This window comes from Patella vulgata, chromosome 1, assembly GCF_932274485.2.
Source record: "Patella vulgata chromosome 1, xgPatVulg1.2, whole genome shotgun sequence".
NCBI classification, from domain to species: Eukaryota; Metazoa; Mollusca; class Gastropoda; family Patellidae; genus Patella; species Patella vulgata.
In genome coordinates, this window is record NC_065879.2 from 34777775 (window position 1) to 34802484 (window position 24710).

Consider the following 24710-nt stretch of genomic DNA (forward strand, 5'->3'; position numbering starts at 1 on the left):
TTTTCTATTTAATCGATATTTTAGAGAACGAAGGCAATTTACTAGTTTGGATACTTTGCTTACAATGCTATCTATATGATTATTCCATTTACAGTTAGTTTGAAAGATTAGACCTAGATGTTTATGTTCACTTACTTCTTTGATTTGTACCTGGTTCATAAATAATGGTGGGTTAACTATGTGGGGTTTAGTAGTAATAGTCAGTGTCTCTGTTTTTAGGGGGTTAAAAGTTACCAGCCATGTCTCAGCCCAATTTCTGATTCGATTTAAGTCATCGTTAATGGTAGCAGCACTTGCCTCTGGGTCTTCAATTTTTAAGTATAAAGAGGTATCGTCAGCAAATAATCTAATGTTTGAATTTATATTGTTCACAATATCATTTATGTATATTAAGAATAAAAGAGGGCCTAGTACAGATCCCTGTGGAACACCAGCAGGGATGCTTCTGGGGTCCGAGGAGGTGCCACTGATGGTTATACTTGTTTTGCAATTTTTTTTAATCACAGTAGATTGCTGTTGTCGAATATGATTATATAACTGAAATATGCCCCCTCAACCTGATCATGTGAATTGACTAACTATGGAATGTACTACCTTGTGCTTTCTAAAAGATTATTTTCAATTAAATTAGACATAAACATCTTAGTTAGTCATTTAACATGAACTCAGATGATGAAGTTTATATAAGGCTACTAGTACTGCTTCATTATACATGCCTCATGGTGATTTTCGGAGATTATCAGTCGGTCCCCACCAGAATAAGAATTATATAGGTGATATAATTTAAAAGAGAAGAGTAACTTATAGGTAGATCACTACACTGAAAAAATCATGGTAACCTGGTTAGGTTTTGATATGATCTCTGATAGCCAGAGTCATGTGAAGAACATGGGGCATGTATAATATGTTTACAGTTATACTGTATCAATGATAAAAGAACCGTACTAGAACATATATAGAATATGACTATCTATAGTTCAGTGACCTCAAAAAGTTTTACCATAACTTTATATCACTATATAGTAGTGATTTCATTTAAACTGTAGCTGTAAACACTACTTCTCTTTGGTTTATTACAAATAATTTATATACTGGGTAAGTAACAAAACTAACAACTCCAAACAACAAAGGAACTCATTGATGAATTTATTCAAATAGCTAACTTATACATTTTTAATGAAATACTGACATAGTCCACAAGAAAGGGCGTATTTCTAGTTCAAACAATAATCTGATCAAATAAATGATAAAACTCATTCTATAATCAATAGCATCGACCACCTATTATTCAAATGAATGATTAATTCGGCTATATTAAATAGTTTGAGTTTATTATTACATTAACAACAGATTACAGGTAAAATTGTTTTGCCCACAGAACCATTTTGCAAATCTTTGAGCATTCTGTAAACTTCAGATGGACATAGATTATTACAAATTTCCAGTGTGATGAGCACTCCCATTTTATTTTTGAGAATTCAATTCTTTACCAAAACCCACATATAACATTAAGTTTTAAATTATTAAGTTCAATGAAAAATAAAATAATTACTGGTAAAAATTCTGCCATTAGTTTAAATGAACTAAAATATATATATATCTTTTTGAACTAATGGCAGAATTTTTACCAGTAATTATTTTATTTTTCATTGAACTTAATAATTGTTTAATAATAAGTTTTGCGTTAACACATGTATGTATGTATATATATACATGTGTTAACGCAAAACTTAACAAATGAACTAAAATAAATTGGGATTACAAATGATTACATATTAAAACATTTACTGCTGTACAACCAAAACCATACACCCCTTATTCATCACATGATCAGCTGAAAATCCACAACTAAATTCTGAAAGCAATTGTGTGCTACAAAAATATATTGGGGGAAAAACTAAACATTGACACTGTATGAACCATGCTTCGAGTGGTTTTGCTAGGAAGGTAGAATGATGGGACTGACACTCTTTTAATACACTTTCTAATTTCCTGTTTCATCCCCTCACAGTGGAGTATATCCTTAAGCAACTTCATAAATGCCAATCAAATGTAGATTAACTTTGTATAAATATTAATTGACTACCATGTCCCAATTTTTTCTCTACAATTTGTAACATCCAAGTGCACAGATGATTGGTATCATGTAATTTATTGTTCAATATCTCAATTATTGACTTGGTTTCATACCATATGGAGACAAATATGGAATGGAACAGACTTCTGAGAGAATGAGACATTCAGATAGTGCAAGTTTTAAACAGGACAGTTATATTTCCTTTTTAAATTACATCAATTTTACAAGTGATATCTCTTAGAGAATCAACCAGGCATGTGGAACTCATGGGGCATGTAGAACATGGTTGTACCTACAAACAGAACATCCATAACTGAACACACTACAAGTATTCAAAACCCTTTATCTCAATATTGGAAAGTAATGTCAGAAAAATCAGACATTTATATTTACCCACAGATTTTCATAATAGAATAAATAGGATTTCATCAATACAAAACTACATCTGTTTGTAATTAACAGGTGTATCTACAACTGTCTAAGATGACCTTACGTTACATTACTAAACTTCTCCGTAAATTATCTCTAGATCTGTGTTTTACCTAAAGTGAACTCTGCCAAATAGTAAAAACACTGGATCAGATTTTCTCTGATAAAGTAAATTCAGGTTATTTGGTAGTTTCTACATACAAGTACAAGCTATAGAGATGATAGAATTACCAAATTCAAATATGTACATGCACAATACTAATTGACTTCATGACTTATCATTAAAGAAAAAACTTCGCTAATCATACCAAATACAACACATTTTTCAAATGGAAGCTGTATCATCAAAGAGTCTAACTTACAATGAGTTTTACAGCTATCTTGGCTGGTTGGCAAAGAGGGATGGTTATTGAGACTAGATTGGAAATCTTAAAGGAGCTACCGCTCTTTGATTTAAGTCTATATAAATTATGTATTTGAGTTGATCTGATGTGTTACTGCTATTCGTGATGGTGCAAATTCTATACAATGAGATTTTTGTTCCAAAAGATTAATCAGAAGTTTGCTTTATTAGTAATTTTAGATTCATTTTTGGCTTATTTTGTTGACAGTTCAAAACACAAAATCAGTTAACTTTCAACACTGGTTTTTACTTTAGACTTAAATTTTCAGTGTAGAAAGTTTGTCATCGCACACAACAAATCAACATTTGAAATCTTTACAGTTACATCAACCATACTGTATTAAATATTAAGTAAATACTTGACTAGTAAAGGGAATGTTATCATTATCACTAAATATTACTTGGGATCATTTCAACTTTTTGTGCTTGCAATTACTCAGAAGAATTATAAATGTACAGTGATTTCTCAACTCTGACCTTAAAGGCTTGATGCATCATTTGTGCTAATATATGAAGTTTCTCATGGCTTAATCCACAATAAATATGTACTTAGATTGATTATTGTATATTTAGATAAAGAGCTGACAGTTCTCACAATAATAGTTTAAAAATAGAAAATGAGAAAGGAATATAGTGAAAATTTTAGTCAAATTACTTCATCCTGAGCTGAGTTATAAATGTTTGATGAATAGTATCGTCTCGATTTTCATTGCTACCATTGTTAAAATAATAAACCAAGTCTTGATTATCCATTTTAAATTAAATTATTAAATGTGGATCATGTTTCAATGTGTCCAACTTGTCATGTGAATAAATGTATAATTAACAATTTATATAACATTTAAGGCCAAAAGAAAGATCCGCAATATGCAGATTTAGCCCTTACATAATGCATCCTTAAAAGAGTAAACTTTCACAATATTGCAGTTTGCAAGGGATTCCTATAGCACTAGATGATGCATCACACCTTGAATTAAAGTCACACTACATTAAAACAAAAAGTAAGTTTTTTCTTACATTAATTTTAGGATGAGATTAATTCTTGTTATTGTACATTTTGATAGGTCCTTTATTGTAAATGTTTTGTTATCTAGGGTGTATAAACAAATGTGGATAAAAATGACAATAGTAAACCCATCACAAGCACAAAACACTCACCAAAAATATATTCAGATTCACCAGAAAATGTTAAATGTTGGATTTTTAAAATTATTACTTGTAAGTTGTGTAAATTAATCACTGGTCTTTATAATAATATCCTCAATTTTTTTATATTTTTTTTTAGATAAAACTTTCATTAAAACATTAATTCATTAAAAATTACATATAATTCAAAAGTAATTTCATGTCTTTGTAAATTAAAAAACAAACAAAATCTAAAAACAAATGCTTATCGTTAAACCAAGTGTGTGTTCTCGTTGATATTTTCTTCTAATTCGTTACATGTTTTATCATTGGATACTTTTTCTACTGTATTATCGTTCACACTTGCACCATTTATGCCATCACTAGAGTTGTCATCTCTTTTATTAAATGTTATTTTCAGTTTATCTAATATTGGTCGCTTGTTGTCATGTGTTTTGTCAATATTGTTTACCATCGGGGTGGATTCGGAAATGCCATCATCTACAGAATCTATAACTACCTTACCATTAGAGGAGTGTTCAGTCACATTTGTGTTTTCACTGGGTTTTGGATTTTCATCAAGTAATTTGGAAGTGTCTTTAATTTCAGAGATGCTCTCTGTGTCACTGTCTTCTATATTAGAATTGTTCTTAGTTTTAGATACTTCTTCTTTTTCTCCAGTTTCCAACCTCATGAAAGCTTCTTTAGCGATATTTGTTAAATGTTCTGCTTCTACTCGGCCGGTTTGTTGTACCATATTATAGAAGTAACCATCATCAAAAGATAATAATGTAAAAGGATGGTCGAACTCAACAATCTTTCCATTGTCTAAAACCTAAAAAATAAAATAATATATTCTACATTGTCCCTACAAACAAAGTTTAATGTATATTCTAAAGAAATGGAGAAAAATAACCCAAAATTTAACAAACATTTTTAAATGTGAAATCATGGTTTCTGGCCTTGTGGTCTAAGGGGAGGTAATAGGTAATTGAAGAGTTGCCTTCCCTTGTGAGCTATTTCCCATAGAAATCATAAATTGAACAGAAAAAAATGTCTGTAACAGTTACAGTGTAACCTCAACAGAAAATATATATAAAAGATTGTTAAGGACAATGTTGGTGTCCACCAATAGTACATATGCGATAAAACTGGTTAAACACATTCCAAATATAATTCTAACATACATGTAGATATCTTTGCTATGTTTGATCTGTAACCAAGATTTGAAGAATCGGGAAGTGACACATATAAAGGAAAGCAGTTATTGCTACTGACTAAAGTTGAGAGCGATAACATATAATATTCAGCTCACTGATAATTCTACTGAAGACGAAGAGTTTTTATATGAGACTGAGAGGATAACTATTCACAAAAAGAATTGAAAATATACCTCAAAATATACTTTACTAGTATTTTAACATCTTTATAATTTGGTGAATGGAAATATAAGGTGACTATGTCATCTAAATACAACCAAGGTCTATCCAATCTGTTTCAGTTTTAATTTATATAGTCAATGTATCTTTTCTAAATACAATGTTTATGTTCAATAGTACCTCAGATTCTTTAGACATTTGCTGATCTTAGAACAACCGATGAAGTATCAACTTACCATAATTCTATCAGAATCCATGATTGTATGTAATCTATGTGCTATAGTTAATACTGTACACTGACTAAACTTCTGTCTGATTGTCTGCTGAATTAAGGCATCAGTTCTTTAAAATTAAATATATCATCAACATAGTAAAAAAATGGTAAACAAATAAATATTAACAACTGCAATATACAACTGTTACAGTTACTGTAAACATATTATTAAACCAAATCGCTATCACCTATGCAAGCTGTATTTCAAGAAAGAAAAGAGGAACGGGAACAAAATTTTTTAAAAAATCCAATCTATCATAATTAGCTCGAAGTAGAAACAGGAGTTACTTTAAAAGTAAGGCTAAGCATTTGACAATATCAAATAACATGTGAAAATCCGGAATTGAAGCATGAATTGCAGAGATAACAGGTATTAGACCACTCTGTCACCCAACCCACCAACATTTGTCAATAAAGTAAAATTTGTACTGAGACTGATTTTATATCTTATGTGTGAGTTGGAGTGTATACACTACATCTATATAATACTTACTCTGGATCTACATTAGCAGTAGCTTCATCTATTAATAATATTTTACTTTTACGCAGAATAGCTCGTGCTAGACAAATTAGTTGTCTCTGTCCTACACTAAAGTTAATTCCTCCTTCTGATACCTCCACATCTAGCCCACCATTTAGTTCTTCAACAGCCGACTTCAGTTCAACCTATTAAAAAAGAATGGTCAAAGTAATTAGTTGACGTTTTGCCAAAATAAATTTAAGGTCATAATAAAAAAACTGACAATTAGGAAAACTTATGAATAACTAGGATCAAGAAGGTCATGCGGCATTCGTCATATATATAAAAATATGGTGCATAGAATTTGTCAAACCCAGCACATAAAATTTTTAAAGCCGCCCTTCCAGCGGTTAAATTATCGACTGATACTATAGCTTCATTTCTTTTGATGTCTCTTCGTATATTTTCGTCATGCAAGAAATGGTTAAAATTTTATATCATACATCTCTTTAACACAATTAGAATTACGCAAATCACGGCTCCATTTTAATATTCAAGGGCCAAAATATATCCATACGATTGCACTCACAATTATCAACTATTAACTACTCGTTAACCTATAATACGTAACTTTTGTCATGTATATATCAGGATCATGCCTCCAGCCAATCTACGCTTTGAATTCTATTACAGTATAAGGTCCCATTGCATACTACACAGATGTAGTGAATGTATTGAGAAGCAGTGACCTATTTTCATACTTTTTTGGTAATCATAAACATTCAAAATAGAATAAAACCTTGAGCAACCAAAAGATACTTTCCATTTCAGTGAAAACCATAGAGCATGGGAACTGGACTCTGTTATGAATATGAACTTTAATTATGAAATAAAGTGTGTTTGTATATAAATTTTAGCAACAAACAAATGAAAATTAAAAAATAGCCTAGGTAGAAATAGCGTTTGCCTAGACAAAAAGCGCTGTCTAAGTGTCTATTCCTCAGCATGTTATACATGTACATGGCTGCGCCTGGCCGTGCTATAGTTCACTTTATATTTCATCAATACGAATATTGAAGATGGCCCATTGGGGCCATTTCCCATGCATTAAACTGACCTTCCCAAACCCAGAATTGTTTTCTTCTTCTTGTCTTAAAATAAAGTCTATATTATAATTTGCAAAAAACATTACTAAAAGTTTCATACAAGGGGAAGTAACTCTTCCATTGACCTATTATCTCCCCTTAGACCACAAGACTTAACACAATTATTTCATAATAAAATTTGTTCTGTCAAATAAAATTTGGGTTTGTTTAGGATTTTTTTCATCTTTGAGACATCCATAAAATTTTATCATATGTAATGTAGAATCATAAAAATAATTGGGGAGATAACTCTTTCATTTACTTTATTACCACATAGCTCAGCACCATTATTTCAGACCCATTCTCCTGGATTCCTTTAATTCTCCTCGCCTTAAATTTTAGAAAGATAGAACTCACCTCTTGAAGAGAAGTCCACAAGGACGAATCATCATATTTATCAAATGGATCAAGATTGCGACGCAGGGTGCCTGTAAATAACACTGGATCCTGTTTAAAAAAGAAGAAATAGTATATGAATACAGAACTTTTCTCAACTTTTCAGAAAGATTTTGACAAGGGTTAATTTAATATTGGACCTAAAGAAGCACATCAAACTGGAAATTTATAGTTTATTAGTTCTATAAGTTTATTCAGTATCCAAAAATAGATCATATGACCAATATAAGCATAAATACATCTTTTATTTTACTGTTGCTATTCAAATAATATTTTTCAGCCATTACATGTTGACTGTATGTTTTTAAATAGTGAAAAGTTACTAGATCTATTACTTACCTGTGGAATGATCATAATGGTACGTCGTAGATCATGTAAACCAATTTTACATATATCAACACCATCAATCATTAATTTACCAGTTGGTTCACATAATCTTAACAACATATTAATTAGAGAGCTTTTACCTGCACCTGTTCTTCCTACTATTCCAACCTAAAATATTATTGTCACCATTAGCCAACTGCGAAATATATAAATAAATGTTAAGATTTTAAAATGAACTAGAATATGTGTATTTTGTAATAAATTGGAACAATCGGTTTTACTCTTGCATACTAAAATTTATTCTTATACCTGGATATAAGAGAATACATTTTACTTACTTTTTCTTTGGTTCTAATACAGAAATTAAGTTCTTTAAGAATGACTGGTGAATCTTCAGCATATTTTAATGACGCCTTTTCTCCACTAATTATACCATGTTGTGGCCAGTTATCTGGTGGCTTATTGTCTGGTTTGGATTCTAGATCAGCCTCTGTTGGTAAACGAGTATATTCTAGAACTCTTTCTACTGATATCATCTGAAAAAAAAGACAAACATTTATATTACACAACTTTATGGATTTACTGCTTCTTGGTTTATTACTTGAAAACCGACCTACAACTATAACCCTTCATAATTGTTAAATTTCAAATGTACTACTAAATATTTACTCTTATATCTCAATGGTTTAACTAAGGTATTACTTCACACTTTGTTGTATTTTAGGTGTTTAAAATTAGTTACTGGGTACTTTATTTCGAATTAATTTCATCTTTTGTTAACATCGCTATAATATAAAAGGTTTGTAAGGTGAAGTGATGTGGGTGAGGACAGCTTAACAGCTTAACTGTTAGCCGGCAATTTTAGTCCGACCAATTCAGATGTCCAAGTTAAGCCAACCTTGGAAATAAACCCTTCTGAAACACAGATAAGTGGTACGTTTGACAAACTTTATCTGCTTCACGTTTGTTTTCAAATGATAAATTAAGGCTACCTTAACAATCACCCTCCACCCCCAATTTCGTTTTTAAAAGTGTGATGGGTACGACAGATTATTTGAATCTATATAACCCACAGGACAGACAGTATATGTTATATCCAAGTTTGGATATCACTATATACACAGATACTCAGTCATATAAACCTTTAAGAAATTTACCTGATTTTCAACTTCAGCACTCTGTCTAACACCCCACTGAAACATCCCCATCAATGCCATAGCGTATGTTATAGATAAACCAACTAGACCAGCATCTAATCCTATAATATAGATACATTAGGTTATAGATAAACCAACTAGACCAGCATCTAATCCTATAATATAGATACATTAGGTTATAGATAAACCAACTAGACCAACATCTAATCCAATAATATAGATACATAGGTTATAGATAAACCAGCATCTAATCCTATAATAATATAGATATGTATATAGGTTATAGATAAACTAGCATCTAATCCTATAATATAGATACACAGGTTATAGATAAACCAGCATCTAATCCTATAATATAGATACATAGGTTATTGATAAACCAGCATCTAATCTCATAATATAGATAAATAGGTTATAGATAAACCACCATCTAATCCTATAATATAGATACATAGGTTATAGATAAACCAACTAGACCAGCATCTAATCCTATAATATAAATACATTCGGTTATAGATAAACCAGCATCTAATCTTATAATAATATAGATACATAGGTTATAAATAAACCAGCCTCTAATCCTATAATATAGATAAATAGGTTATAGATAAACCAGCATCTAATCCTATAATATAGATACATAGGTTATAGATAAACCAACTAGACCAGCATCTAATCCTATAATATAAATACATTTGGTTATAGATAAACCAGCATCTAATCCTATAATAATATAGATATATAGGTTATAGATAAACTAGCATCTAATCCTATAATATAGATACACAGGTTATAGATAAACCAGCATCTAATCCTATAATATAGATACATAGGTTATTGATAAACCAGCATCTAATCTCATAATATAGATAAATAGGTTATAGATAAACCAGCATCTAATCCTATAATATAGATACATAGTTTATAGATAAACCAACTAGACCAGCATCTAATCCTATAATATAGATACATTAGGTTATAGATAAACCAACTAGACCAACATCTAATCCTATAATATAGATACATAAACCAAGCATACATATTACAAGATCATATAATCCAGATTAAGCATACCAAAATTACAATGACACACCAAAACTATTGATATAACATGATACATGAAAAAATATTAAAATATTGATTTAATGAGATGAGACACTTAAATCCAACAGCACCATGAATTCATAACAAAAATGATATAATATCCTGGTCAATAAAATCTGGTAAAAAAATTAAAATTTGTCAATCTAATTCACTGAAATACATGTAATCCAATCTTTTGTATATCAATAACAAAATGTCTGCCAACAAATTGAAATATAAAACACAATCACTATTAAAGGCATAACAATCCATGCTCAAAGGTGAAAAATATACATTCATATAGACTATTGTTATTATAAGTAAACACACATCTGCTGAGTATAAAAAAAACCTCCAATACACTAGCTTGTACAAAGAGATAGCAAAATAGATAGCAGTGTGAAACAAATGTAACCTTTAAAAAGTAGGAACAATTGATTTTCATAATTTTGGACCAGAATTATCTCTAACAAAAGCACTTTCGATGTGTATAGTCTTAAACTCTATACTTAACTTTAATTCCGCCATGTTGGGGCTTTGAAATAAAGACAAGAACATTAGCTAATCAATAATTGATACACTTTATTAAAAGTTCATTTCAAAATACATGGATCACAGATGAAATGTATTTTTTTTTTATAAAAGTAGGCTTATTACATACCCTGAGATGAGACAACACTGAGAAAAGTAACAGCAGTAATAAATAAGGCACACAACCAATCTAATCGTACAGCAAACCATCTACTGGTAGCCAGAAATAAATACCACGATTCTGTATGCTGATCTTGATGTAAGTCAAACTCGTCCATAAATTTCTCTTCCATATTGAAAGCTCGTATAGTGTGTAATCCTTGTAATGAAGCACTGAGATGAGAGAATACTGGACTCCTCGCTGACAACAGAACAAAATATTATACAATTAAGATAAAAGTTTCTTATTTTACTATTATATATCTGAAAAAACACTTTATGCATTGTAAAATTGCTTTGGTATAAAAAATTAGTTCAACACATCCAGTAGAGTCAATGACTGCTTATCAAGATTAGGTCAGTTTCAACACATGTACTGTAACAAAATCAATTTTTGTTGATGGAGCTAGTATCTTGAAATTATAATAGCCTACATATAAAATATGAACATTAACATTTGAGACTAACAGATCAGAATTAAAGATACATTATGTTAGATTTAGAAAGAGTTAGCCATTCTTGCTATAATAGTTCAAAAATAGATAATGTAAAATGAATAATTTGAAAATTTCATTCATATTACTCTATTGCGAGCGAAGATATTATCTTTTGAAGGTTAGACAAGACGTGTGCAATAATTTCAACCACCGTTCTGGTTGTTCGAAGCTAAGTCTCGCTCCTCCATTTTTAGCTTAAATCAAAATATGGCTGAACTGTTCTAATCTATTTAATATCGGAGAAATCGATGCCATTGAGAGTTGATTATGGTCTGGATAAGTTAATTAATGTCTAATTAATAATTTAGAAAACATTTCAGGCCTAAAGAAAGACCTGCAATAGGCAGATTTAGCTTTTGCATAATGTATGTTTAATGTAAAATGACATACTTGTTCCTTCTAATCTTTTCACACTTCTAGAGGTCTGTATATAATATCTTCGTACTAAGAGAAATAAACCACATAATGGTACTGTTGGTATAAATACCCAGGGATTAACTATACCTGCTACTAATATTATTCCCAATATCAGCAGAAAACACTGAAATATACACAAATAAGTACAGCTTTATGCTAATGCTGATGTTGGGGTCATGCACTAAACCTTGTTACAGCCATAACCACATTATCTTCTACACAAAACATTATAGACGGCATTGTGAGCACAGCAAGTCAACGAATGTATTAAGAACCTTGTAAAAGCAAAATAAAAAACAATTAGTTTATTCTATTCCTCGGAGGTATAAATTCTACTAAACCAAAAGATGTTGCTCCTAGCGGCATAGTCAATAAAATAGCAAACAGAAAAGAAACACAATATTATTTTCTGACGTTCTTGTCACAATGACTAATCGAAATATTACTGTAATTCAGACAATATCACATGACTGACTATTCATAATCCAATACATGCTACTGTATTTACATGCATCAGAGTTGTTGCTATGTCATCACCCATATTTTCATTTGAATATGAACATCTTTTGAGGTTGGATCAACTTTATTAGTTTTTAATGTCAGGGGCCCTGCTTTAAACTTACCTGAATGAAGTCAAAGAAAGTAACAGGTAATAAATCATCCATATGACCAACATCTTTAGAAAATCTATTTAATATTCTACCTAGAAATATAAAACATCCACATTTAAGTCAAAATATTCCAGTTGTGATACAAAAATAAAGATAGGTTGCCAGGCAACGAAACATACGCCCACAGCAGCTAAATCGTCCGGGCAGTCAACAAGAGTTGTCGCATATTTTTACTTTTTTCGGTAATGAAACATTTATAATACACTAAAATCTGATTAAGAGCAACAACTCAGAAAACCATTAGAATTTGTTTGGTTTTTATAAAGTTCTGCCCCATGCTAACGTTTTGTATACAAAACTTTTAATACTGTATCATGGATTTAGCTGTTCCAAATTCATTGAAAATCAATATACTTGTTCGTCTCAAGATCATAAACACTGTATATCAATCTGAAGTCAATCGGATATTAACTTTGGCCTCTAGAGCGCCCACAAGATTTTTCAGTGATCAAGGGCCATAACTTTGGCAGTAATTATCAGAAAGCTTTGAAAATCAATAGGATTCTTCGCCTCGTGACCTCAAACACTGTTTATAAATTTAAAGTCAATCAGATATTAACTTTAGCCTTTAGAGCATCCACAAGGTTTTTTTTAAGTGATCAAGGGCCATAACTTTGGCAGTAATTATCGAAAATCACTGAAAATGAATAGATTTCTTTATCTCATGACCTTAAACACTGTGTATAAATTTAAAGTCAATCGGATATTAACTTTAGACTCCATAGCGTCCACAAGATTTTTCAAAGTGATCAAGGGCCATAACTCTGGCTGTAATTATCAGAAATCGCTGAAAATCAATAGGCTTCTTCGTCTCATGACCTTAAACACTGTGTATAAATTTAAAGTCAATCGGATATTAACTTTGGCCTCTAGAGCGTCCACAAGATTTTTTGAAGTGATCAAGAGCCATAACTCTGGCAGTAATTATAGGAAATCGCTGAAAATCAATAGGCTTCTTCGTCTCATGACCTTAAACACTGTGTATAAATTTAAAGTCAATCGGATATTAACTTTGGCCTCTAGAGCCTCCACAAGATTTTTTGAAGTGATCAAGGGCCATAACTCTGGCAGTAATTATCGGAAATCGCTGAAAATCAATAGGCTTCTTTGTCTCGTGACCTTAAACACTGTGTATAAATTTAGAGTCAATCGGATATTAACTTTGGCCTCTAGAGCGTCCACAAGATTTTTTGAAGTGATCAAGGGCCATAACTCTGGCAGTAATTATCGGAAATCGCTGAAAATCAATAGGCTTCTTCGTCTCATGGCCTTAAACACTGTATATAAATTTAAAGTCAATCGGATGTTAGCTTTAGCCTCTAGAGCGTCCACAAGCAATTGTGGACGCCGGACGGACGGACGGACGGGGGCGACGACAATATACGACCACATTTCAATGTGGGCGTATAAAAATGGTTGGAGTGCCCAAGTTTAGATTTGTCGTTGATTCCATGAATTAGTTAGGTTTTAGAACGTTAAATACTGTGTGATTCAACATGGTGCCCGAGGGGTTTGATATGAAATAGGTGCGAAATAGTACCAAATGGTTTATTGGTATGAGAGTCAAGGTTTAGACTATAATGCCTTGGAAAAATGGCTAAAAAATCTTCTTTTTCTCTCAGCTACGAGATATACGTAGAATCAAACCGGTCCACGGCCGATCGTGTAGATAAGAATCTGCTTATTTGACATTGACATATAACCGAAGGTGAATAGGCCTACTCGTCCAGTTAACACAACGGACAATCTCACATCGGTCCAACAATAGAGAGACACATATTAGTCGCCTCCAACTTCCGATTTCCAAGGCATTATAGTCTAAACCTTGACTCTCATACCAATAAACCATTTGGTACTATTTCGTACCTATTTCATATTAAACCCCTCGGGTGCCATGTTGAATCACACAGTATTTAACGTTCTAAAACCTAACTAATTCATGGAATCAACGACAAATCTAAACTTGGGCACTCCAACCATTTTTATTTTTGTATCACAATGCTCTACCCCCGAGTGTTCCAACTTTGGATTTATATTTAGCCTTATACCCCTCTCACGGGTGTTACATCAACACCCTTGTCTATATACTATCCCTTCATTGTTATGACAAGTAACAATGTTACAAACCAAACCAAGGCACCCTAGTTAGCAAAATTATGGACACTAGCACTTCAATCTAAACAATCAGTAAAACCCCGGTAAGCGAGCTACCGACTCCGGTAACAAATTCGCAAACCCCGCCAAGGGGCCAACCCCGGTAACTTTGCCAATTAGTAATCATAGAAACCCCACCGGGGTTTCGGAATAGTATAAATAAAAACACCCAACACGCGAATCCAATCAGTCTGAAGAGTTCAATACGAACGAAACTAGTCACTGACATTTGGGATAACCAGGTCTTCATAGCCACCTTATCTCTTATATTATCAAAATATTCCAGACTAAAAGGCAATTTAAATATCATCTTTCAAACATGTTGGTCCAAAATTTACTAAAACCAATCAAAGTTATGGCCATCTAAAGTTCTCAATATTTTTTACTGATTTTATGACATTAATGTCTGTCTTACAACATCAGCCAGTGTTAAAGAATACATTGTTTTTAGCCTAAGACATTCAGGTCAAAATGTTATTTAACCCAATTGTTTTTCAATTAATCATCTAGATTACTATCTGAAGAAAACATCTCAGTTGTTATTTTGGTTAAAGTTAAAATTAGGAAAATAAACATTAGCCTTCTGGCATATGGAGGTTTTAACATTTGTGACATGCATACTAACAATGTGAAAATGAACATAAACACTGGCCATTTGCGCCTGGTTAGTTCTGTTTCTTGTTTACAGTATTCCTGCATTAATTTGGTGGGATATGTTTTGCTTTGTTTTGCAATATTTTCACATTAATATTGATTGAAATGGACCCGTACTGAAGCATACTTTCGGTTTTTAAAGTCCAATATTATGGATAATATACCTTAAAGGATACATTTGGAGATAAGACACATGTAAACAAACCAAATGGCATTAATATCATTCTCAAAAGTAATAATCCAGACCATGCTTACAGAATTGGAGACCATTGTTCTATTTGAATATCAATGATCACATCCTCCACATGGAATTGTTCGTATTGTTTTCTAAATACAAAATTTACTTACCAACTGGATTAGTGTCGAAGAAATTAATAGTAGTTCGTAGAATCCTAGCAAACATTAGGTTATGTAATTTCTGTGAAGCTCGTACAGCAATGAAGAAGAACAAGAGGGCTCGAAGTAGTCCAAACAGAAATACAGCTAATATAATACCAGTAAATATATAAACATTGATTTCTGTTTCTATAACAGGTATTGTTACATTTGTTACATTATAACCTTCAGATAATAACTGATTATGTAATAACAAAGCTTGATGACGTTTATCTTCTGCATTGGACCTACAAAAATTATAAATAATTAAAACCATATTTCTTTCACTGGTGTCAACAATTAAATGAAGGTAGTTTGTATTCACACACACTAGACCAATTGCATATTGTTATGCCAAAATATTGATTGCATTCTTTAATATTAAATAGGGCACATATTCACGACAATACATTTCTGTCAATTTCATCAACTTTGGTCAAAACTTGTTACTGTTTGCTTGGCCATCAAAATTGTAATTTCAAAATTGAATTGTCATCTTCGCTTGTAAATTAAAATACGAGCAAAAACTCCCAAAAATACATCAAAATTCTGAAAATATCAAATATGGCAAGTCTTTATGGACATAAAATGTTTGAATTAGCATGTAGGATAGATAAAACATTGATTACTTACCAAATAGAAAGCCACCAATCACTCATGATATAAGAAGCTTGAGCTGCCAGATTTAATAATACAAGTAAGAAAAATAGAAAACAACCAGCACCAGTTTTAAAATATGTAAAATATACACCATAACCAACAGTACCAGTACTACGTTCTTCTTCTTGAGGTAGTTGTACGGCATCAACCTAAAATTAAAATAGTAACAATTATTTTTCTCATCAAAAGTTGGAGGGTGGGGCTGGCTTTCTCAGACTACCTCGTTGTTGTTAGTTAGTTGTATTTTACGTCCGCTTCCACCGAGGTGATATCGCAGACTATCTCTTGTTTATCCCCTTTTTATACACTTGAATATAACATTATTACGTACAACTAAGGCATTTATAAAATAACTGCTCTTACCTCAAACATTGAGTTAATAGATGTTAATGATAAGGCGGATCCTATTTTATCTATTTCTGTGATTGAAGAACGGGAAGATTCTGTATGTCTTGATAAAGACATTTCTACTCCAGGAAGTGGGGACGATGGTTCATTTTCTTCACGTTTTAACAAAGAAGCAAAATCAATTCCGGATTTGGATAATTCATTGAATGTTCCTATACCTAATGTAGCACCCTGAAACGATATAACGATATATAATAATGTGATATCTTATTTTTATAAATTCATAATATATTTCTTGATGACAACACAACAAAAATGTCCTATTGTCAAAAGTTAACCCAAATCTATTGTCATAGCCACCAAACTTCAAAGTAAAATATGCAGCATCCAATTAATATAAATTGAAATTATTCAATATAAACTGAATTTATTCAGTACAGTATAAAAATAAAGTTATGTAATGAAAAGTAATACATTACATGGTTCTAAAAAAACTGAAATCTATCAACTATAATCCAGTTTATCTCAATTGAGTATATACTGACAATTAAAATTTCCATCTTCAAATATATACATGTGAATAGCTAAATAATACGTACAGGTACTAGTTTTAAAGATTAAACAAATAATATTGTTTTACCTCTTTAAGAATTAATATCTTATCAGCTTTTTCTAGATATTGTAGTTGATGGGTGACCAATACACATGGCTTATTTTTTAATAATAATCCTTTAATACATCTGAAAAAGATATAAAAGTTTGATATCATAAAAAGATAGTTTGCCAGGCAACGAAACACACACCCATTGCAGCTAAGTCGTCTGTGCAGTCAATGAAAACATTTACAACACACTCAAATCTGATTAAGAGTAACCACTCATTCTGTAAACATCAGAAATCATTAGAATTTGTTTGTCTTCTAGTTCGTCTCCGTGCTAACGTTTAGTATACAAATCAGAAATTGTTGAAATCCAAGGACCATAACTCTTGCAATATTTTTTTCAGAAACCATTGGAAATAAGATTCGTTGTCCCATGACCATAAATTTAAAGTCAATCTGATAATAAATTTGGTCTCTAGAAAATTTTTTCCTGACCAGCATCCAGGCATTGCAACCTTATTAGCAAAAGTGTATACCCCTTGAATGCAACTTTGTAGAAATATAAATGGAAACCATCGACGTTGTACAGGTCTGTCAAAGATAGGCTTTGAACTCTTCAGCTAGCCCTTGTATATAGACTGATTGGGCTTTATTGCCCTATGAAAAATAACTTTATAGTATGCTGATTATGCTGAGAACATGACATTTTATTTTTTTCTAAGGAGGTGCTGCCTATGTAAAATTTCATAATACTTTTTAGCTAGCTCAAATATTAACTACAATATTCTTACATATTAAATATATGTCTTCCAACTGTTGTATCTACAGCACTTAATGGATCATCTAATAAATATATATCAGCATCAGTATATAACGCTCTTGCTAAACTAACTCGTGCTCTTTGACCTCCACTAAGACTGACTCCTCTATCACCTATCAAAGTGTTATCTCCATCTGGCATTATTTCTAAATCCTGAAATACAAACAAAATTTTCAAATTGATTTAAAAAATCAAAAAACATCCCAATCAAATGTAGTAAGTCAACACATTTATGATTTTTTAAAGAATATAAAAAGTTTTCAATACTTTTTTATACAACCTAGAATATTTTGTTGTACCAATCAATCTGTGACTCCACATTGACATATGTACTTGAAAATAATTATCTTTATGAAATGCAATCCGGCCAATCTCTCAAATAAGATGTTGGCTTGCTAACCTCGAGGTCCCATGTTCAATCCCAGAGTTGGTCAGAGTTGAGTGCCTGCCAAGGGGCAACGTATAGTTGTTCGGATAGAAAAAAAAAAAGATTCTGTGTACATGTTAAAGATCCCTTGACAGTTGGAATTTCCTACATAGCACACTGTATGGCATATGCAAATATTCATTAGCCCAGTCAGAGCACAACAGAAGGACGTTAATTGATTTTCATTTCGTTTCATTTTCATTTAAAAATGCTTCTGATTGTAGATTAAATTAGGCTGGTATATTAAGCCTAAAGTATCCATTTTTTTATAAAAACTTTCAACAATACTTACACGAGTAAGAGCTGATGTTTTCACTATTTTGTTGAATTTAGATTTATCATACTGTTGTCCGAAAGTTATATTTTGTCGTAGAGTGCCAGAAAATATCCACGGCTGTTGCGACACATATGCCACTTTACCCTTGACATTGATATTTCCACTGATTAAGGGTAACTCTCCTAGTAACGCCATTAACAGAGAAGACTGAAAAAGGAAAAATAGATGCCATCAATTATTAGTAGTTTAAATTTATATTGTAATTATGGTAATTTTATTATAATCAGAATATATCTACATAAAAGAAAATATATCTATACTGGTTCCTGAAGTAGCTTTATATCACATTAAGTGTCGATTTGGATCAAAAATAAAATAAAATTGCCTCACTATGACATTATATAAGTAATTCTATGAGGCCTCACTATGGCATGAAATAAATAATTACATATGGCCTTGAAGCAGTGGTCTCATCATAATAGGAGAGAATGCAATAAATATTAAATATGGCGAAACTATGACATGAAGGAATTTAAAATAAGAGTTACTACGAATGAATATTTACCTTGCCAGCACCTACTGGACCAATAACAGCTAATAATTCACCAGCTCTAACACTAACATTGATATTATCTAATGTTAACTGCTCACTCTCCTGTAACATAATATACATAAACTAGAATGTCATACTGTAAGTAATGACGAGCTGACATCCTATAGAAGCTGCACACTCTTTATCACTGATTATATATCGCCATTCTATACCCTGGTACAAGAGCTGAATCTACTTCAACCATTCATATTCAGAAATTTTCAATATATTTATTTTTCATAATCTATTTTTAAGTTATTAGTATTATAGAAGAAATGACAATCTCTTTATCTAAATATTACATAATGAATCTTTAATGTCACAAAACAATCATAATCATTTTACTACCTTATCCCATTTACAGGAGATGTCTTTAATTTCCACAGTACAGTCATTAGGCTTGGGTCGTAAACCAGACTTTTCAAGATTACTACTAGAATCAAGTTCTTCCAAAAGCAAAAATTCCTGCAATTATGATAATAACAGTTAGAATATAAAGTCCATCTAGTCTTGAAAGCAACAAGAGAGAGAGAAAAAAATGGGGTTTAACGTCCACTTGACATAAACTACGCCATTTCAGGATTAACATACGGTTTAATTTTATTTTAATAATTCGATTGCGCACAGGGGTTTTTAGCCATGGGAGAAAATCAGAGGACTTGGAGAAAACCCACAAGGTTGGACAGCTGACACATACAAGCGGGGAATTGAAACCACACAACTTGACTGAAAGACAAACATTGTGATCTGTGCTCACACTGTCGGTCGCCAAAGTTGCAATTTGCGATAATATGAAAGGGATGATTAAAATTTGATTTTGGTGATAATCTTCACGATAACATTTTGCGGTACTGGCGATTTATTTGAGAACAGGCGGAAAAAAATCTTAAAATTCTAATCGTATTTATCCTGGATTAACCATTATATTCAGTGTCGATCATGTGGCGTCGTGGCGGTATACTATAAATTAATCAATTGGCTGATAATCCATATCGCACCAATGAGTAATACTAATCAGTTGTCTTGGATTAATGATTAGTTGATTGATAATTGCCAATATATATAAAGCCTATCTCAAGTCATTATTTACTCCTAATGATTAATACAAGCTGTGATTATCTGATGTTTCGTTAAGTCTTTAAAAAAAAAATGGCCAACAGTTCTTTCCAAAGAGAATTTAATATTTTGATTGTTGAATTCCGTTTACTGTGGCTTCATATGGCAAGTAAAATATACAAGCATGCCTTTCGGAAATATTATTATTTCAAATTATATTATCACCACTGATCGGAAACATAAGAACGAGTTGAATAGCAATGATTCTTGAGCGAGAAACCAGTTCACCATGTTACCATCGTGTAAATGCTCTAAAAGTGAATGACGAGTATAACTGTAAGCATCTCTTACAAATATAAATATAAATCTGTATTTAGTAAATCAAAACTGTGCTAATGTATTATGTAAGGAGAGATTTTTAAAATTGTTGCATATTCTATTGTATATATCAGTAATTGTTTTATAATAAGCCTAGCCGAGACATAAAATTGTTACATGTTGTCTTTTTATCACACATTTTTGGCAGATAAAATATACCAATTGGCAGAAAAAAACATGAACATTTTTTTTATATAAAAGTTATCATCCATTTTAGCAGAAAAAAATTGAAAACCAGTGTGAACCCTGCTTGTGATCTAACACATACACTTTAAACCATCCAGCCACCCAACCCAATATAAAAGGAACAAAAGTTAATATTAAATTCTATTATTATTTCATTATGCTGATATCTTTAACATTAATTTAGACCAATATTGGTATAATTGTAAAATCGTAAACTTTTTCACAGTCAGAAAAAAAAATTGAAACAAAATGGCTCAGTCATCAAAATTCCTTGTCCATGGACAGGCTCCGAAAAGATAAGACAATCAGTGTGTTGTTCGATTAATCATCTACAACCAAATACTAATAGTCTTTGTATAGCTAATAGTACCAGGGATCCAACATATGCTACCTATATAGAGGACATAAACTATCACCAATGTTATTTTTAGATTTACACTATCAAAGTATAAAAAAAAACCCTGAAAAACTCTAGATGTATGAATGATACATGTTTGAAAACACAATATCACAATGGTTAATACAGATATCTTAAATGGTTTCTGTGATGTGATCTGGAATAATAATTGCACAACAAAAAGTAAGTCAAATGTGTTTCCATACAAGTATCACCGAATAGTTATACTAATTTTTAGTTCTTTTTCAAATTTTATTTTAAGAATACATAATTTATTTCTTCACTCTTTATTCACATATATAGACAATATAGCTAACATTAAGGTTATCAGTCTGTCTGTCTTTACTTTTAATGTTAATATTTTGATTTAAAGTTTATAAAGAAATTGCCTTAAGCAAGAATGGTCTTGACTGTACTGTTATAAACTTTGGGTGCCAATAGGCTTATTAAGACTTTGATGCAAAGGTTATACAATTGACAATGCAGTCAGATCAGCGCCAATCAAGTGTCAACACTTTTACTTTAGTTATGGCTTAGAGCTTAGTAACTGATTCTATTAATTATATTTTACTATAAAACTTTAACCAATGAAATTTATATATTAATTTAACTTCTTTCATTTGATTCGTTACAATATATTTTTATCCCTAATTCAAATTGTATCTTTAATCTGATTTGTTGACATGATTGTCCTTTTATCTGTATGCAAATTAGTTTCTTTAAAAGACCCCTATCAGATGAGATAGAAGATAGGGTTAAGTCATTTATTAGCCCTTGATATGATCGTGTATATAATGTATATTTTAACTGTATATAAACAGATTTTGACTTGGACTTTTAATGCACAGTGACCACCTCGACCAGAATACTTCTCCACGAATGAGCTATATACACCACCAATCCTAGCTCATCCATATGTATGAAATATTACATATGTATCACCTGGGTGCGTATTCAAACGAAGAATAGCCCCAAACCGTTTGTGATATTTCAAACAATGAATAGCACAGAACTGTTGGTGATACAAAGACAAAAACTATGCAACCAAGAATTTTACAATTAGTAAATGACACAAAACTATTATTATAATAGAATGATGAAGTATACAGAGTTTCGTGATATACAGAAAGGTCTGAGATAAGCTGCAGAATATTAGATGTAAACCAAAAAACAAATTGTAAAATTTGTTTCCATGGAAACCTAAAAGTTGTCCTAGTATTCTGATACATTTGTTTTTGACAATAAGTATGATTATATTTGATCAATATTTGATATATGTATGTTCACTTAAAAATGTCTTGAGTATTAGAAACATTGAACTTAATAAAAAAATGTGGTATGATAGTGGAAAATTATAGAAACCTTTTGTCTATCAGCATAACAAAGTTTGATTTTAAATTGCATTAACATTCTCCAAAATGAGGAAACATTAACTCTTTTGATATCATGTCGTCAAGTGTGTCTTAATCATGCCAAAATTAATATCATCTGTCATGCATTTATCACAATATGCTCCATATTTTTAACATGTGAATTATACTATAAACAAACTCATATCTTGTGAAATATGCATGCAGAATAAAAAAACCAGCGGCTGCCAGGCAGGATATGCCCACATTTTCGAGAGATGGATAGAGAACAAGCTAAAAATAAAGTGATTTTTCGTACAATCAGTGGCCATAATTCAGGAAGTTACGGTTCGTTATGCGCGAATATCGAAAGGAACCTAGATCTTTGGGTAATAACTTACATTTCAAGTTTCAACAAAATCGGATTAAAAGTGTGACCTCTATAGGGTCCACAACCTTGATATTCCATATTTTTACACTATTTGAGAACGAAGGGCGGCCATTTTGTCTGTCAGTTTTGGGCCGATTTTCACGAAATTCCAACTCAGTTGTCTTTAGGGTCTAACGGTGATATAATAATACGTTTTTTTAATTCGGATAAAAATTATGACCTCTATAGGGTCCACAAGCTAAAAACGCTATTTTTCGTACAATCAGGGGCCATAATTCAGGAAGTTACGTTCCGATATGTGCGAATATCGAAAGGAACCAAGATCTTTGGGTTATAATCATACATTTCAAGTTTAAACTAAATCGGATAAAAATTGTGACCTCTACAGTGTTCACAAGCTAAAAACGTGATTTTTCGTACCATCAGGGGCCATAATCCATGAAGTTACAGTCCGATACATGTCAATATCGAAAGGAACCGTGATGTTAGGGTGATAAACCTATATTTCAAGTTTCATTGAAATCGGATAAAAATTGTGACCTGTAGACTGTTCACAAACAATTGTGGACAGACAGGGGCGACGACAATATACGTCCACATGAAAATGTGGGAGTATAAAAATTAGGTGTTTACTGCCTTCCTTTTCATTGAAAATTTATGTCAATACCATTGAAATTTCAGGACCTGCCATATTAAAAAAAAATATTTTAACAGTTTGTGTACATTTAAATTTGATTGAATACATGATCAAGTTGGTATGTTGCTGCTGCCTGAAGAACGATGCATCTTAAACAAGTTTAAATCTTCATTTTTCCTTGAAAAGCCTTTGACAAATTTACCTGGTATCTTATACACTCATGCATCCGACACACAGGACACTATTTTCTAGTACTTGAAGTTGAATATAATTAATTTCTGTTCATGTAGGTTGACTGTTAGCATGTAAGGTACTATTATTAGCAAGTAGGGTACATAATTTTTAAAAGAAAGTTTGCAGGAAAATGTCAAGAGGAAACATTAAAATCATCATCATGAAGGTAAAGCTGATACTTTTATACAATTTGAACATTTAACAAATTTTAATCTGAGTAAGTTAAATGTCAAACAATTTTATTGTTTCAGTAAGCTCAAATCTTTTAAATAAATAATTGAATGGTCACAAGAGGTACTATGAGACCCCTGTTATAAAAGCCAATTTTGTTTTGGGAAAAGTAATTCATGTAATTATACTTTAAGTAAATTTGTAATTTTCATCAAATTCCAACTGGTGTATATAACCATGAAAATTAATATGGCCATGACTTAAGTTAGAATTGATCAATGTCAATACTTTGGTTTGGACCAAAATGTCTTTAGAAGTTTGTATGGTCTTAAATTCTTATCTGTCACAGCTTTAGTATTGTGAGTAAAATAAATACAGTAAGTGTTCTAATAATACACATTTTTGAATGAAGTAAAGAATGAAAATGATACTGAATTACAATGAAATTATAATACAATTTTCATTAGACTTCA

The 24710-nt window shown here is 31.4% G+C and overlaps 1 protein-coding gene across 1 annotated transcript; it reads right to left on the reverse strand.

Annotated features, from left to right (window-relative positions):
* Positions 1 to 1710: 1710 nt before the first annotated feature.
* Positions 1711 to 24113, reverse strand: LOC126823792 (ATP-binding cassette sub-family C member 4). The gene is made up of 19 exons (XM_050552784.2): positions 24035 to 24113; positions 19787 to 19903; positions 19412 to 19501; positions 18862 to 19053; positions 18114 to 18295; positions 17362 to 17461; positions 16737 to 16952; positions 16347 to 16522; positions 15687 to 15961; positions 12483 to 12562; positions 11833 to 11983; positions 10917 to 11147; positions 9173 to 9273; positions 8354 to 8551; positions 8028 to 8183; positions 7650 to 7739; positions 6181 to 6353; positions 5650 to 5755; positions 1711 to 4869 (listed from the first exon to the last, which is right to left on the reverse strand). The coding sequence occupies exons 1-19, from the start codon at positions 24056 to 24058 to the stop codon at positions 4306 to 4308; spliced, it is 3222 nt and encodes a 1073-aa protein (XP_050408741.1). The 5' UTR covers positions 24059 to 24113; the 3' UTR covers positions 1711 to 4305.
* Between the last annotated feature and the right edge of the window lie 597 nt (positions 24114 to 24710).